The sequence below is a fragment of the Paroedura picta genome, chromosome 8 (assembly GCF_049243985.1).
Source record: "Paroedura picta isolate Pp20150507F chromosome 8, Ppicta_v3.0, whole genome shotgun sequence".
Classification (NCBI taxonomy): Eukaryota; Metazoa; Chordata; class Lepidosauria; order Squamata; family Gekkonidae; genus Paroedura; species Paroedura picta.
The window spans coordinates 18,771,036-18,788,773 of NC_135376.1; the positions used below are offsets into that span (position 1 = coordinate 18,771,036).

Below are 17,738 nucleotides of genomic sequence, written 5' to 3' on the forward strand. Positions count from 1 at the left end.
AAATTACCTTCTGGTTTGGCAATGAAGATGAATCCAAAATCACTCATAAACACTTACGTACGGCCTATGAAGAATATGTTTGAAGGGTAGGGTTAGGAGCTCTGGGTTGGGAAATACCTGGAGAATTTGGGGATGGAACCAGGAGAGGGTGCAATTGGGCAGGAAGGAACCTCAGTGGAGTATAATGCTATGGAGTCCACCCTCCAAAATAGCCATTTTCTTCAGGGGAACTGATCTGTTCAGTCTGGAGATGAGCTACAACACAGTACTCAGATGACGCAGCAACACGTGAATCTTGTTTCTCTAATACAAATGACAAGCAAATTACCATTAATGCCTCTGGTTTGCATTTACATGTTGTTGTTATCCGTTCAGTCGTGTCCGACCCTTGGCGATTCTATAGGAAAGTCTTCACCATGCGCCCCTGTCTTGGACTGCTTCTTTTAGTTGGTTCATGGTCATCCCTGTATCGGCTTTGATCATATCGAGCCAGCGGATCCTTTGGTGACCATGTTTTCTTTTGCTTCTGACCATGCCGAGCATTAATGATGTTTCTAGTGAGTTTGATCGCATGATGTGTCCAAAGTAAGTGAGCTTTAGCCATAATAAGTGCAAGAGCATTTACATACACCTTTTTTAAAAAGCATATTTCACTCCAGTAGTTGTACAGGAGTAATAGAAAACAGTTTCAAAGTGTAAAAGTACTTATATAATATTAAACAGTTACATTTTTGTAAACCCATTGTCTTCACAAGAACTGGAAAGACTCTACGACTGCACTGTTAACTCTGCAATGCCCCTGAAAATCCCTGTTCTGTTTAAAACTCACAGCTTCCCAGGGATATTTTATAATGAACAAAGAAACCAAACAAATGTTAGACCAAAGACTCTCGTTAAGTAGGTCAGGTATATTGTTTGCTCGGCTGATGAGCAAACCTCTTCCTGCTATTTTCCTCGTCCTATTAGACTATATCAAGGTTTCCCAGCCAGTGTACCAAGCTACAGCAGTGGACCTGGAGGGTCCCTCAGATGTACCATGGCATGGGGGGAGGGGGTTCAAGATGGCAGCCACATGGAGCCAGCAGCCACTGGCACAGCAGCACTGTTTCTTCCCTTGTGGCTGGGGTAAGTTGGCCCAGTGGGTCTTCTGTTGAGTGTTGGGGCTGTCTTGAGTGGGGGGGGGGAGGCATGTTTTCATTTTTATTTGTACATAGGACATTGAAGGAAATGTGTGGTGGGATGAGATGGTGGCTGGTTTTTATGTTTATTTGCATATTGTAATTTAATTTTTTTTTAATTTGCATCTGGGGACATGGCCCCATCACTTCCATGGTACCTCAAAGCCTTAAATATATTTCAGGTGTACCTCCAAAGTCAAAAGGTTGAAAAAGGCTGGATGATATGGACCTGAGCAGATTAACTCTTCCCTTTCTGCACATGTTGACTGGAGGCATTTCCGCACCTGTCAAATAGAAATGCTTACCTTAAGTAGTCATTGTATTCCAGCCCCTCCACATGACGTTGCCAACATCCAGTGTCTGGGCAGTAACCAGCCAACTACATCCTCAATTTTAAAGCGCTAGTTGGGGAATCGCATAAAGTGGATTCCCTAATCTATTTAGAGCGAGCTACAGAAGAGCAACCAGCAGACAACCAGCAGAGGGAAGGTATGGGAGGCTCAAATGCACCAAAGGTGCCTGTCTTGTCCTGCCTTCCTCTCCCTTGTTCCTGGGGACAGGAATGCCTTTTTTTTTTAAAGGTCTAACATCCTGAAGCAACAACTAGGCGGACAAGCATTCAGATGATGCCAGAAATAATTTTTTTCCCAAAGTTGTTTCACGAAGCATGCCTCTCTAAAGTCTCCCCCCCCCAAAAAAAATCAGGAATGAGATTAATTTTTTTAAAGTATCAAGACTCATGATTCCATAAAGGGTGGCATTCAAAAAGCACTATGCATCTATGATTAGATGCATAGGCGTTTAAACAGAGAACTGTGGATTTAAAAGAAATCAGCAGGCATCATGGGACCTTTAAAACAAGGAGAAAGGGGATTGGCTGCCTGGCTTGATTGACATGCGGAAGAGAATCACATGTAAAGGGTGTTGCTCTCTTCCACCATTTCCAGCAGGTGATATAGAGGGTGAGAAGCGCGAAAAGGCAGCAGACAGCAAAAAGGTGAGGAGGGGCCAGGAGGCGTGATAATGTTTACCCCTATGCCATTCAGCTGGCGTAGTGCTATTTTTGCTGATGTGCCCTGGAATTGCCTTCTTATTTTGCAGCAAAGGGAAGAAAATTCTTCAGCAAATGAAAGCAACTACTTTTCCCAACATGTGATTAATGTACGCCTCCCAAGGAACATGCTTGAATTCTGAATGGCCATGCCGGCTTGAAAGTACCCCATCTTGTCCCTGTTTACTCAGAATGAATTCCCACTGGCTACAGTCTCCACACAGCCACAATTAGGGCTCTTGTGCGATAGCAAGATAAACACTTTCAGGAGCCAGTGTTGATGTTGAAATCTCTTGGCAATGAGCTCACCCAGGAAGGGCAAATGATTCAGAACTAAGCCTTTGAAAAAACATAGCACTTTTAAAATAGGCTTCCAGTACAGACTGATACCCTTCAGATTAACTGACTATGCAGATTGGAGGTACACGATCCACTTTATTAAGAGCAATGGGCAAAATTCCAGTGATTTGAAACAATCTTGGACTGCATCCAGTATTAAGGAAGGAACGAGTTTTTCTGGAACGGAATCTACAGGAACTCTTAATTCATTTCCTCATTCAAAACAATGCGATCAGATTGTTAGGATGCACAGTAAAAGCTGTATGGCCAAATATATCCATTTATTTTTGAATCACAGTTCTTCAGACATCATTTTCGACCCATGTGGATGTTTTGTAAGTAGTTTTTCCCTCTCTGTGGTGCTTCTCATTATGTAGATCATGTGGAGCTGAGTATTATGCCCCTTTTGGTTCCCCCTTTAGCACTGTTTATAGGGAAAGTGTTGGGGGAGAGGCAGAGTATCATTAGCAAGCAATTATATAATGGGGCACTTATAGAAATGGGGAAAATCCGTTAGAAAACATCCAGATTAGCTCTTAGGCAGATATACTTGGTATCTATTGACTCTAAAAAGCATTGTGCTTTTCCCTCTTGCAGACTTAAACAGAGTTACAGCCTTCTAGTTCTATTGGATTTAGAAGAATAGCTAAGGATTTCAAAGTCCACTATTTAAAAATCAGGTATGGGGAATTTGGAGCACTATGTAGACATGGGCCTATTCTGCACACAATAGATAATGCACTTTCAATGCATTTTAGAAGTAAATTCTCCTGTTGTGCACAGGAAAATCCAGCTGCCAAAGCACATTGAAAGTGCATTATCCTATGTGTGCAGAATGGACCATGATTAACTGATAGTTCTTAATATTTTTTATTTGACATTGGCCCCTTGTTAATTCTGCACTTGGGGGACTGGGTTACCAACCTTCAACCTTCAAGTGGGGTCTGCAGAGCTTCCAAAATTGCAACAGATCTTCAGGTGGAGAAAATGGCTGCTCTAGAGAGTGGACTCCTTGGCATTATACCCTGTTGAGGTCATCCCCCAAATCCTGCCTTCCACAGGCTCCATCCACAAGTCTCCAGGAATTTCCCAACCCAGAGCTGGCATTCTTCTGGCGGAACCATTTTGCATTGATGGTTTTGTAAGGTCTAATGTTAGAGCCTTGTTGGAAAGGAATGCAAGTGGTAGGGATTGCCATTAATGCATCACAAAGGAAGCAAAGGTAGTTCATAGAATAGAGCAGCGTTTCTCAGCCATGGTTTCATGAAACCCTGGGGTTTCTTGTCGGCCCTGAAAGGGTTTCCTGGATTGGTGGGAGTTAATTAATTTTTCATATTTAAAAAAATTTGTTGAATATTCAGTGGGTGATGTGACCATATATGGTCATGTTGACCCGCCCCCTCTGCCAATAATGGGCATAGAGTGGGTGGAGAGGGGAGAGACCACGTGTGGGTGTGTACACAGTTATATCTCCCAACCATATTCTGCACAATTGTGCCATTTCTGGGACTTCTCGAAACCTGAAAAATGCTTTGGGGGTTTCTCAACTGTAGAAAAGTTGAGAAAGGCTGGAATAGTGTGTGGAGCCAGGAAATAGGGTTCCAGATTATAGCTGACTTGCCAGCAGTCTGAAGACAAACCACTATTTTAGTTTGAAGTTCCTTAAAGGGGGCATACATCAAAGCCTGCTGAGATTAAGAAAGATTGCTACCACCTTGAACCTCAAGGTTAATAAATCATGCCAGCATTTAAGGAGATCCATCTTCATTAGATTTCCCACTTGTTCCATTTTGTTGGTATACTGTGCACTTTGGTATAACATATTGTGTTTTAATGTATGCTTACTTGACACTGTATTTTCCCCCATTCACATTACTCTTTAGCATGTATTAATACTGGTAGGGCATTAAAGAATTCTGCCCTTAAGCCTACATTAAAGCAACAGATTTATTCCCAAATCTAACCCTTTATAAAATGTTCGACCTGGGCACTTCAGCCACCTAAAATGAGACCCCTCACTACATAGTCAGATACCATAATATCCTTTGCTTATCTTAATATTTGTGAAACAGCCCTGGGGGTGGAGAGTATCTTGGCTGTCCAAGTTGGAATACAGCTACAGCTCCCACCCTCCCTCCCTGGACGCTAGCCACTTTGCTCTCAGATGCTGCAGGAGCCAGTGTGTGTGAGAGAGAGACGCAGAGAGCCCTGCCAAACCGCAGACCAGCCCTGATTATCTCCTATGGCTCCTGCTGCAATGGAGAGGGAGGGGGGAGAGAGAGAGACGCCCAAACGAGCCCTCATTCCCTGCTACAAACAGCCCTGATTACCTCCTATGGCTCCTGCTATGAGGGAGAGGGGGAGGGGGAGGGGGAGGGGGAGGGGGAGGGGGAGGGAGAGGGAGAGGGAGAGGGGGAGGGGGAGGGGGAGGGGGAGGGGGAGGGGGAGGGGGAGGGGGAGGGAGAGGGAGAGGGAGAGGGAGAGGGAGAGGGAGAGGGAGAGGGAGAGGGAGAGGGAGAGGGGGAGGGGGAGGGGGAGGGGGAGGGGGAGGGGGAGGGGGAGGGGGAGGGGGAGGGGGAGGGGGAGGGAGAGGGAGAGGGAGAGGGAGAGGGGGGATCTGTGCCTGCTGGTGTCCCCTAGGTTCTAGCGCCCATTGCATTCCTGGTTGCAATGGGCTTTCTTGCTAGCTTTATAATCTCTTTTCTGTTAATACATGACATGAAGCATTAACAATATTGAGTTCAACTCAACATTGTTGATGTGTCATCAGCCTATTTTACCAGTTCCTTTAGAAGACCCTGCCTCTTAAAAAGCTAGACATTTAATTTAGGGATGGGCATGAACTAGGAAAATGCATTTTGGTTTGTGATGTGCCCAGTTCATGAACTACAAATTGCCACAAACTTTTAGAGTCTAAACAAAAGGTTCAGCATGCTGTGGAACACACACTTACCCTGGCAAGCTAGGGACACCAAAACTCACAGGGGATCTCTGGCTGACTGTACTCTACTTTCCCTCCAAGTTTGGTCAGAAGTTGATTTTCATGGTCCAAATTATGGCCTGCCAAAGAAAGTGCTCCATCCTCCTCTGTTTCCAATGGACTAAGGTTAAGCAAAAGAATCTCTAAGCAGAAAATGAATCAGGGAGCATTTTTTTTTGCAAGCCCAGCAGAACCAGTGCAATGTATCCAGCAGAACCAGTGCCACTGTGGCAATGTAAACTCAACAAGACTAAGATCAAGACAGAAAATCTCTGCAGTAGAAACTGAAGGGGGGGGGCATTTTTGCAAGACTAGCCAAACCAGTACAATGCACTAGTTCCCAGCACAAGGATGTACTAAAAAGAATGACAGGATTGCCCACTGGAAACAATGGGAGAGACTTGAAGGTCCACTAGCGATAATGGGAGACAGGACTGCCAACTGATTTGCATTCTGAAATTACAGAACAAAATAATTACAATGAAAATGTGGAGCAGATTTCCAGTTAATGTCTCTGGCTCCAAATAAACTGTTCTGGGATTGGAATAAGAGGACCCAGAGTGGAAAGACAGCCCCCAGCAATAAAATTAGTGCTCTGGGATTAGAATGACAGTCCCTTGGTAGGTATTACGACTCCTGGGAGTAGCAAAAGTGTTCTGAGGCTAGAATGACAGGCACTGAGAGTAGCAGAACTGTTTTGGGACATGAATGACAGGTTTCAGAGTGGAATTACTATCCTGGGAGTAGCAGAAGTATTCTGGGACTGGAATGATAGCCCCCCCCCCGAAACCGGAATGATGGCCACTGGGGGGCTAGCACGCTACATAGGACCACCCTTTAAGACAATTATAAACTTTAGTGTGAATCAAATCCCCCCAGTTTATTTATCAAGAGCAGGGCAGAATTATATTGCACTGACTTTGCAATCAATTCTTTGGTTGCCAATCAGTTTCTGGGTTCAGTTCAAGGTTCTGATTATTATCTGTAAATACCTTCATGGCCTTGGAGTCACATATCTACAGAACAGCCTTTCACCTATTAAATTCTGTAGCAGCAGCACTGACGGAGTGACAAGAAGAATAATCTGTCACAGTTTGTAAGCCAGTCTTTCTGACTGTAGTTCCCCTCCTGGTGGGATAGCTTTCCATAGCAAGTGAGGAATGCCCCCAAACTCCTGTCATTCCTTAAACTATATGTGACATAACATTTTCAGTAGGCCCTTTTGTAAATTACTTCTTATTCATAATTTTTTTTTAAATTGTAGATGTATTTTATTGCTGTTGGGGAATATTCAATAATTTATGCTCCATCTCTAGTCTTTTAATGGAAGATGGACTTTCATTTATTATACAACTAATAAATAAACACTGACACCCCCCCCCCCAATCACTGGTATGGAAAGAGTTCCTACTCTGAAGGTTCCATTTAGCCATCATAGATAATGGGATAGACTGGGAGAAAAAGGCAGACAAGAAACAGTCTCATCTCTGCTCCCAAAAGGAGGGAGGAAGAGCCTGCCCAGACAGTCTTGCACAGCTCGGTGGGGTAGAGCAGGGGTAGTCAAACTGCGGCCCTCCAGATGTCCATGGACTACAATTCCCAGGAGCCCCTGCCAGCATTCGCTGGCAGGGGCTCCTGGGAATTGTAGTCCATGGACATCTGGAGGGCCGCAGTTTGACTACCCCTGGGGTAGAGCATCCCTGCATGGAGACCCAGTGCATTGTAGTAGTCAAGTACAGTAGACTCTAATCTGAATAACAGGATTTGATTCCACAGACCTTCGCATGTGACCTCGGGCCAGTTGCAGTTACCTCAGAACTCTCTCAGCCCCATCTACCACTAGTTCTGCAAGACAGAGCTGTACAGTTGAGGCCAGACATAATGTCTAATTCTGCTGGCCTCTCTACGCGACCCCCACCAAGCTGAGATGCTATATTTTAAAGCAAATAACCCCCTCCCTACTCCATAGAGACAATGCTATAGTTAATTTTAATATTTAATATAGTTAATGTATGATTTTAAGGTACAAGATTTTAAGGTAAACGTTTTAATGTTATTGTTTTAATTAGAACTAATTTTAACTCTATACAGGGATTTTATGGACCCATAAAATATAATCTGACCTGGGTTCCCAAAGACAGACAGACAGACAAACAGACAGACGTACATACAGTGCAGTGCAGTGCAGTGCAGTGCAGTGCAGTGCAGTGCTGTGCTTGTTGTGGGAGGAGTAAGGGAATTTGATTGTAAGTCAGTTTGAGACTCCTTACGGTAGAGGAAAGGGGGGTATAAAAACCTCTCTTCTTTCCCTCAGTTGAAATAGGCTTTGGTGGGGCCACATGGCTCCTTCCCCAACTGGAGCAGGGCAAGGGCCATCGGTAGCAACTGCTGGCCTGGCATGAAGACTGTTAGGGTTGAAACACATCCTCCTTCCATCAGTACATAAATGACAGATAAAATCATCCTTTAACAAAACACTACTATCTCCCTCCAGGTGAGCGGTATGTTTAAAAAAAATTTTTTTTAAGTGTTGCATCTCTTAAATGTGCACCATGTGTTTATTTATAAACTAGCAGTAAAGCCTTTTGCATGCTGGAATGCAATGGGTGCTAGGTAGGAGTTTCCTTTAAATGTTCCCCTTCTATTTTCACAGGCAGCTTTGCTTGTGAAGGTGGGGGGAGGGATTTAAAAGGAGTGGGTGGCCACTTACCAGCTGAGAATGACAGCTGCACCACCCAATCCCTTTAAATTCTCCAAGCTGGGGAGGAGATTAAACAGAGTGGGCGGCACAGCTGTCATTCTGAACTGGTAGGCAGCCTCCTGCTCCTTTAAATCCCTCCACCAACTTTCACAAGCAAAGCTGCCTGCATTGGGGGGGGGGATTTAATGGCCTTGCGAAACTCATTGCAATGAAATGTGCTGATGATCAGTGGCTTAGAGAGATTGAAAAGGAAGGAGAGCTGAATAGACTTATGGAGGATAGATCTATGTTGATTACTAAAAAAACAAAAAGGGTAACAAAAACCTAACCTCATTAGACAAATTAGGAACCTAAGGGTTGAGCTGCAGAAGAAGTTTATGTTTAAAATCCAAATATTTATTAGAATCTGATGCACATAATAACAATTTAAAACACTAATAAAATCTCCATTCTATACTGTATAATACAATCAATAATCATATAGAAGATATGAGGAAGTAAAACCAGATGCATTTCAACCCTAACGGTCTTCCTCAATGGTAAAATAATTTAAAATGCACTTATCTAATAAAATAACCTTGGGGCTCGCTGGATGGCAAAAATATCTATAAGGTGATACTCCAACTACGTAATATGTGTTGTATATAAAGTTGTCTAATATGGAGCTCACGCTCTTAAATATTATTCAAAAGACCACCATTCTCAGTGTTGTCCCATTGTTATTCAAAACTGTGTTCTCGTGTTAAGCAGGTTATTATCCGAGGTAGAAGGCTGTCTCTGATGGTGAAATGTTAAGGAACAGTCAGGTAAGGTATGACCTTGTCTGTAGACCCTTCTTGAGGGTTTTCCTATGGAATCTGATTTGATTAACCACTGTTAGAAACAGGATACTGGACTGGGACCGATTATGCATGGGGAGAAAAGGTGTTCACATGGCAGTGGGACATATTCCTGCTTGCACATGACATCGACGCTGGCCTGGCTCCCTCCCAGCCCTGGCCCACTTTAGGGCCTCCGATGCAAGGGAATGCTGATTTTTTTCATGTTCCTTTTTTTTTTTTTGCTACAGCCACCATCAGCAGCCATGCTGGGCCAGGTCAATTTGTACAGGCCCCTGCCAATGATGTCCCAGCAGGGACAGAAAATGCCCTGTTCAGCTTTGCAGCACCGCAGAGCCAAACAGGGTGTTTTCTTTTTTACCTTACATGAAGGTGGAATTGCATTGTTACACAATCCCAGAACCTTTCCACAACTCTGTGGTGGACCATGTGTATCAGAGGAAATCATCCCCCATTTGTACATGGGAAGTGGCGGAGCATTCTGCTCCCTTACAAGAAACGGGTAGCAGCCCGGCATGGCCTCTGCTGTGCATAATCAGTCTAGATCAGGGATTCCCAACCAGGGGTTCGCAGGACCTCTGGAAGGGGTTTCCCCTCCTCCCTTAATGGACTCAGCCACAAGCTAGGGAACCAACCATTTCTATTGCTCCATCTCCCGAGCATGAGTGTTCTCTCCTGGTTTCTTCACCTGGAAGGGAAGGAGCCTGCACACTTACGCCTGTCTTAAACCACATCCTGTCTCCCCCACACACACATCCTCCTTGAGCCTGCCTCTTAATGCAGGTGATGTCACTTCTAGTGATATGTGACTTCTGGGGGGGGGGGCATGGCAAGGAGTCATGGACAGCTGACATCATTTCCGGGGCTCCTCGAAACCTAAAAAAATTATTTCAGGGGCTCCTCAATGTTCAAAAGATTGAAAATGGCTGCTCCATTTGGTCATTGGTCTTAGCCAAGACTGCTGCTTTTTTTAAATGCATTTCACCCTTCAACATCAACTTGGTTTCATTATTCAAAGCCAACGCTTCCTGCTTTGATGTTGACATATGAAATGACAAGGATTTTTTTTCTCCTTTAAAATGGTAGTACTGAAACTGAGAGTCTAGTTGTGAATAGTGAAACTGTGGGTGTCAAAAGGTTGAAAACCTCTGCCCCAATGCAAATTGAGGCTGGCTGAGCTGGCAATATGCATTTTATTGACCAAACCAGTCTGAGCCGACAGTAACCAGGAAATTCTGAAGGGCTGACGCTTTGCATGCTCCTAGTGATGTCCTACATACTTTATTGTAGATAATGATAAGTTTGCAACAGAAGGCCAAAGCTGCCAGCTCCATTAGTCCTTAATTGTTTAGAAACTGGATATTGTGGATAGCACCCATGTGGGTCAGGGCCTGTATGCAGTCACTGCCTAGATGCTTGCCTTATGATCTAATTTCCCAGATCAAAACTCTTGAGATTGTTGCCACAAGTGTCAACATCTTCTCTCCTGACGACCACGTGATCCATGGCAACTTAACTATCAATCAAAATATATTCTTGCAGACTATCGTTATCCCACAGCTAATAGGCATGGCTGTTGGAAGCATGTCCAGAACAACATAAATATTAACATCACTATTAGGAAGGTCGGAGCAGTACAGTCTAACCCCAGGAATGTCACACGGTCATCATATCTTGCGCTGCAAAAATGCACCCACGTACATCTCATGAATTAAGAAAAACAAGGAGCTCCTAGAATACAAGCGTACGCACAGCCTTGGCATTGATCAACATCATAAAGCAACCTTTGGCTGCTGTAGCTGAACATTATTCCAGTCAGCTCCACCCGGCAGGTAGGCAGCGAAGGTTATATTTTAATAACACTCTGTTTGCATACTGCCACCCTGATAAGGTCACAGAACAAACATATACGTGCTGTTATTCCTGGTGCATCGCACAAACCCTGTGCTTCCCTTTCTTTCTCCTTTACTTGCTGTTTGTCATCGGAAAGACCAAGGAAAACAAAATCTGCCTAATAAAACTGTTCGTAAGGGGAAAAGAGAAGAAAACCGACTAAATTGCGCAGTCAGGATGGGGCTTCCCAGCTCTAAGCATTCCAAGGCCAGGCAAGCCCAGATTTTGATGCTCGGCCTCGATTCAGCAGGGAAATCGACGCTTTTGTACAAGATGAAGTTCAACGAGGTCTTCCTAACGATGCCGACGGTTGGTTTCAACGTGGAGATGATTGAAACCGGAGGAAGCGTTGCCTTAACAGTGTGGGATGTTGGAGGCCAGCACAAAATGAGGACCGTTTGGAGCGACTACTTGGAAAACGCAGACAGCCTGGTCTACGTGGTGGACAGCACCGACAGACAACGCTTGGATGAGTCGAAGAGAGAGCTGGAGCTCATCTTGAAGAATGAAACGGTCAAGAATGTGCCTGTGATTCTCCTAGCAAACAAACAGGATCTCCCTGGAGCTTTGGACGCTGAGGAAATCACCAGGAAGTTTAACATGAAGAAACACTGTCCTGACCGGAACTGGTATGTACAGCCATGCTGCGCTCTTACGGGGGAAGGTCTGTCTGAGGCTCTCCGGAAGCTGACATCATTTGCCAAATCCTGCGTGAAATCTAAACAAGAAGCTTTTAAGATTTTCAAGCCAGATTAATTAATTTCTCTCTCGCCAAGGTATATTGGGTTGGGGTACTGATCGGTCTTCTAGTGGAGCATCTGGCATTTCAGGAATGCATGTAAAGTAATACGCGTTTATAGGAGGCCAGGTATTGCTTCACTCCTTCGTAATGCTCTCCAGAAATATTATTTTTGCTGCATTTAAATGATACAGTAGAACTGTGAGGGTTTAGAACTTGAATACCTGTGAAGCAGCACAAAGAACAGATTCACCTGCATTCTTAAATGATGATACATCTGGCATCTATTTTCTATCCAACAGGATCACTGTAGTATCCAAAGAAACGTTTACAATATGACGCATAAGCAAATGACTGGAGATTGTTTGGATGCAGTCCCGTTTACTGTAAATGTATGCAGAAAACTCATGGAAATTAATTTAGCCTTAGGTTCAGGCTGCAGAATTTATGCCAGCAGATCTGCCTACAAGAAAAGCATAATGCCGATATGCACAACATTAGTATGTACGTATGTAATTACAGAACCTATATAACATTTATTAAAAGCTCATTTCTGTTTAGACTTTTTCATTAAATCAGAAAGAGGTTTAAATTAAACATAAAATGGTAATTTTGATTATATTTTATCTGGCTTTTCTATGATAATTTGGCTCCCAGATCAAGGGATATGGGGTATATGTGGACCAAGGTGTGATGGAGGAGAGCTTAACTGCTTCTTCACCAATGATGATCTCAGCAATGAGATTTCTGGTAAAATGGGATATTTGTTTCTTTTATAGGCTGTAATGAGCCTCTTGTGGCGCAGAGTGGTAAGGCAGCAGACATGCAGTCTGAAAGCTCTGCCCATGAGGCTGGGAGTTCAATCCCAGCATCCAGCTCGAGGTTGACTCAGCCTTCCATCCTTCCGAGGTCGGTAAAATGAGTACCCAGCTTGCTGGGGGGTAAACGGTAATGACTGGGGAAGGCACTGGCAAACCACCCCGTATTGAGTCTGCCATGAAAACGCTGGAGGGCATCACCCCAAGGGTCAGACATGACTTGGTGCTTGCACAGGGGATACCTTTACCTTTATAGGCTGTAACTCTGTCTTTTCGGATTATCAGTCAAATTGCTTTGAGTGGGAAGAGGTGAACTTTTGCAGATCCCTCCCACATAAGCACCATTCTATTTCACTGTGGCATTATAAGGGGAAAGGTACAGACTGCAGACTTCCCCTTATAACTTTGTATGGAAAAGGGTTCAAGACTTACTTTTTGTTAAAACAATCTAGGAACCAATAAATCATCAAAATAGTTAATTACTGCAAATCCTGATTTTTTTTTAAGTCCCTTCAGTGGAAGGTGGGAAATGGGGGCCATGGAAGGGTAACGCAACGGAAGTATGGAGAAAACTGTTGTATGGATGCCATGTTGCCACTGCAAAAGTCTCTCATGTAAAAACAGCCTTTGTTGGTATAATCCCTCTAAAATTACTGGGAAATCTATGGATCATGTTATTCCTGTAACGTATGGCTATACGTATGCTTACTTGAAAGGCATCTTGAATTCGTATCTGTTTCAGAACCATGTTTGTTTGCTAGAGTTAAAGCTAGATGACATTCAGATTTAAAGTAGTTGTCTTGGAGCCTAATTACACATTACATTTCCTCATGTCCACCTCAGGTTCTTCCCAGTTCCACCCTAGGCACTTTGTCCTAGGTATATTATTGCTCTGATTATTATTTATTGCTTTGATTTGTATCCCACCACTCTCCATGGTGGGTTATACAACAGATTAAAACCCCTATAAAATCAATCACAAGTCCCTGAAAACCCCATACAACGGCGGTATAATCCCCAATGCTCCCTAATCTACATTCAATTATCACAGGTATAAGATTTGCAGAATTACATAGCGTTGGCAATTGGTTTGTATGCACAAACCCAGTTTGGATGGGGACCACAGCACAGAAGGAACGGGGTCCCATGATTTCACTGAGGACAATCTAGGTATAAGTCATCAGTGCATGTGGTGCCCCCATTAAAGAAACAGGAGCACCTCCAGAATTTCATATCAGTAAAACAGTGAGGGGAAGGTTGAAGCCCTGCTTTCTCTCCACATGCCACAGTCCTATGGATGAATTCCACACATGCCTTGCAGTAAGTTCCCAGCACAAAACTTGCAGTACACATGACTGCATGGTTCCAGGGAAGACCAGGGCGGAGGGGGGACATGGCATCCAGTTAGCCCCTTAATTTTACATTGTAAGAAAATGCTGATCATGTCTACCCATCATGCAATCATATATTTTCGGGCACAGAGACTTCCTGATCCGAATGACACTTAATTACGTAGCTATGTCTTATATTGGATTCATGATCATCTATTATTCATTTAAGAAACATTTTAGCCTACCCTTATTCACTGATGATGAGAATTTCTTTTCTCATTCTGCCATCTGCCTAAATTGATGATTTTTCCTTAGCCACTGCATCAAGATCTGATCTGAAAAAACTGAGAGCAGTGGGTGTCTCTCATTAAGACATCTAACAATATCTTAATATATTAACGTGTTTAATCATATCCAGTAATGTAGTCATTTTGCTTCTCCCACCAAATCTTACAGATAAAGCAAGGCAGTAATGAGTTTCACTAAACTACAAAAAAAGGACCGTCAGTACCAAGCCAAATCCGCTTCCAAAACAAACAATCAAACTTGGGAGGAAATAATGCGTTTCTCCTACTACACCTTCTAAAGTTTGAATACTTTTTTCCTTTTTCTTTTTTTGTTTTGGCCAAAAATCCCTCCAAAATTATTGGAAAATCTATAGAGCATATTATTCTTACAATGTATGGACGTGTGTATGCTTACTAGAAAGGCATCTTGAATTCACATCTGTATTCAGAACCATTAATGTTGTAAAATCTCATTTCTAATATTAAATAAAACCCACATGGATGGTCTATATCAGGGGTAGTCAAACTGCGGCCCTCCAGATGTCCATGGACTACAATTCCCAGGAGCCCCCTGCCAGCATTCGCTGGCAGGGGGCTCCTGGGAATTGTAGTCCATGGACATCTGGCCGCAGTTTGACTACCCCTGGTCTATATACTCTAGCTAGATATTTCATTGACGGTTAGTGCTACCATAGCCAAATCTGTTAAAAAGGCTAGATTCAAATGACAGCCATTTTAAAGTGGCATGAACTAATGAAAGCTGAATGAGGCCAACAGATTGGAACTTAATTCCGACAAAATGGAGATGCTGGTAACTGGTTACATGACTGATCCTTGTACATGGGATGGGTGGGGCTGCATGCCATTTTTAGGTTCACAGTTTGCCTTACGCTTTCATGGTCAGGTCCTAGCCATGCCAGGAATTTTTTTCCAGTTTATTATTTAATTTATATCCCACCACTCCCATATCATGGCTTGTCGTTAATTACAATCATAAATATACATTAAAATTCCCCTAAAACAAGAATAAAATCCCCATAAAATCCCCATAAAAACCCACCGAGATAGAGATACTAGCTGTGCCCTGTCATGGACAAAATATTTAACCACAGGTTCAGACACTCTGATGACCTTCAGACTTGACTAGTTATGCATTCTACATGGGGCTGCCTTTGAAAAGAGCTTAGGAAGAACACAGCTAGTCAAGAACATAGCTGTCTAGTTATTAACAAGTTGGAGCCAAACAATATACCTAATTATTAACATAGCCAGATCTCAGAATACTTCAGTCCAGAGCTTGGATCCATGACCAGACAAGTCAGATATGAATCTGGCAACCACAACAGTATTACCAGGTTTGTGCTGTCGGTAAAAGGATTTCCAGGGATGTTTTCCCCAAACCCACATTACTCATAGGAGGTAAGACCTGAGAGGAGATTAGCTACCTGTCTTCCAGTTGTCGACATCTTCATGAGAGTAAAATAAAGAGCTGCAGGAATTGAAGCAGTTGGGTTATCAGGAAGTTTGGAAGGAAAGTAAAAATGAACACCCGAAGACAGAACATCCTATGCTCTATCTCCAGCATAGGCAGAAGTAAACTCTGGCTCCAAAGGGGGGGTGGGGAAGATGGCGGCACAGTAAGTTTGCCTCTGTGCAATCTCCCGAACCGAACGTGGGCCAATTGTGGCTGTGGCCAGCAGAAGCAGGGGAGGAGTGTTTTCCTCCCCCTATTCTCCTTTGGAAGCCTTTTTGGGTCTACTAGAGGACTTAAACAGATCCGTGGAGGTATAATCCTCGGAATCAGTAGTCGTTCGTGCTCCGGGCCCAGTTGCCATCTCCGCAATTTTAGGACTTTCTGTTCTTTATTTTTTGCTTTTTCTTTGGCCTCTTTTAAGTTTTGGAACCTTCTGATGGACTTATTATCTTCAAAGCTCTGGATTAATTAAAATACAATCATTTCAGAACTGCATCTCTGAAACTCTGAGTTTTATTGCTCTTGCAATCCCCTCTTTCTCTCCCTCTCTCTTCCCCCTCCACATTCCAACTTGTCATTTTAAAGGAACCATCCACCCAAGGTTAAATAATAAGGAGGACAGGTTGAGGCTTGAGATGGGGGGGGGGGGCAAGAAAAACTTACCAGAGTACTCTGAAAGTAGATTATAAAAGGTTGTTTACTGCTTGAAGATTGCTGACTTGATAGCTGCTGGAAATAATGTGAGATCTTGGATCGTTACTTTCCGCTTCAGATCTGCACACCATAGAGTACACTATCCTAGATAAGTAGGAACTGTATCTCTCCTGCAGTCCCAGCAAGGTGCCACAAACAACACTTCATCTGACTTCATACAGACTGCAACCCAGCAAGGAGATTGAATAAAGAACAAAGGAGCTGTTCAAATACTTGTGGATTACAACAACTGTTTTTTTTGGCACTTTTGAGTCACAGGACAGGTGATAGGATTATAATATGAACTTTTCTTCTCTGCTTCTTTCCTGTGGCTGGTGATGACTCTTTTTAAGAAGTGGATGTGACACAGGTACGCTTTTTAAGGAACGCAGTTTTAGGAACTCCACCAAAGACTTTAAGTAGCATGTAATAAGCTCTTGTCTAATACATTAACGAAAAAAGGACGGTTCGAAATGAGTATAATAACAGAAGAAAGAACCTACCCTAGGCTATAATAAACAATTCCACAATAAATGTAATTAAAAATGTCTTATCTCTTCTTTTAATAGAACAACCAAAACAGCCTCCAGATTATAACCGTTTTAAAGTGAGTTTTCATCAGTGGTTGTTTTTCAACTTAATGTTTGCTAGTGAAGTCCTTCAATAGGATCAGTTCTTCTTGGTAGAATTTAAATAATATATATATGGCCTTTGGCTCATAGGTGCGGGGAAGTTTAGTTCACTTGTTGAGCTTGGGCGGATCACACTCTCAACCTAGCCTGTCTCACAGGGTTGCTGTGAAGATAAAACAGGGGAGAACCATGGGCCATTTCGCACGGCTTCAAAATAGCACAATGGTTGCTATTTGGAAACGCTACTAATTTGCCATAACCCACGACGTCGTAGACAATCTGCAACAATCCTGAAACCGACCCGCAAAAAGCGCTTCGTTGTAGCGCTTTCAGGGGAATCCAGAAAAGTGGATTCACCCTCCGGATAGCGATACACTCCTGCAACCAATCTGCAACAGTAGCGCTAAAGACCTGTGCGTTACCATTGTTGCTGGTTCTTCAAAGTCCCTCCCCCTGGCTCTCTCCTCCAAACTTCCGGCGAAGCGATCGCCATTTTTTTTTCTCCAAGCGAGCGGGGATAAACGCACCAGCGAGCCTCTTTCTGTTTAGAGGCTTCCCTGGCTTCAGTCCTTCACCTTTAGTCACTAAGCACAAACCACATAAAAGCCCGTTTGCTGAAATAAAGTCCCTTTATTTTTTACACATAAATTCAGCCGAAAATCGGGCCCGTGAGAGGGGGGGGGGATTTTTTTTTTATCACTCGAGGCAGCGTGCAAACGATCATACAATCAAACGACAGCTCACATTAGGCAGCTGGATGGGTCTCTCCGTAGCAACGAATCT

At 43.4% G+C, this 17,738-nt stretch overlaps 2 protein-coding genes across 7 annotated transcripts in view; one reads left to right on the forward strand and one right to left on the reverse strand.

Annotated features, from left to right (window-relative positions):
- Positions 1 to 16,442, reverse strand: part of B3GALNT1 (beta-1,3-N-acetylgalactosaminyltransferase 1 (Globoside blood group)) — a 31,015-nt gene extending 14,573 nt beyond the window's left edge. For 2 of the 4 annotated variants that reach the window (XM_077348525.1, XM_077348529.1), the window contains exon 1: positions 16,294 to 16,442. The gene's annotated coding sequence lies outside the window, so the exon portion shown is untranslated. Of the gene's footprint in view, positions 1 to 7; positions 304 to 1,366; positions 1,463 to 16,293 lie in introns of all 4 variants that reach the window. The other 2 variants (XM_077348527.1, XM_077348528.1) reach the window with 2 other exon arrangements.
- On the forward strand, positions 10,146 to 17,141 carry ARL14 (ARF like GTPase 14). 3 transcript variants are annotated; one of them, XM_077348532.1, is made up of 2 exons: positions 10,146 to 11,610; positions 16,461 to 17,141. In XM_077348532.1, exons 1-2 carry the CDS (start codon positions 11,159 to 11,161, stop codon positions 16,531 to 16,533), a joined length of 525 nt encoding a protein of 174 aa, XP_077204647.1. In that variant the 5' UTR covers positions 10,146 to 11,158; the 3' UTR covers positions 16,534 to 17,141. The 3 variants fall into 3 exon arrangements, with proteins under 3 accessions (XP_077204647.1, XP_077204648.1, XP_077204646.1); XM_077348533.1 differs by lacking the exon at positions 16,461 to 17,141 and adding an exon at positions 12,023 to 12,280 and having other exon boundaries at positions 10,153 to 11,610; XM_077348531.1 differs by lacking the exon at positions 16,461 to 17,141 and having other exon boundaries at positions 10,175 to 12,280.
- The last annotated feature ends 597 nt before the right edge of the window (positions 17,142 to 17,738 follow it).

Bases quoted from the DNA above. Each gene is read 5' to 3' on its own strand.
- ARL14 (XM_077348531.1), top strand. From the start codon at position 11,159: ATGGGGCTTCCCAGCTCTAAGCATTCCAAGGCCAGGCAAGCCCAGATT.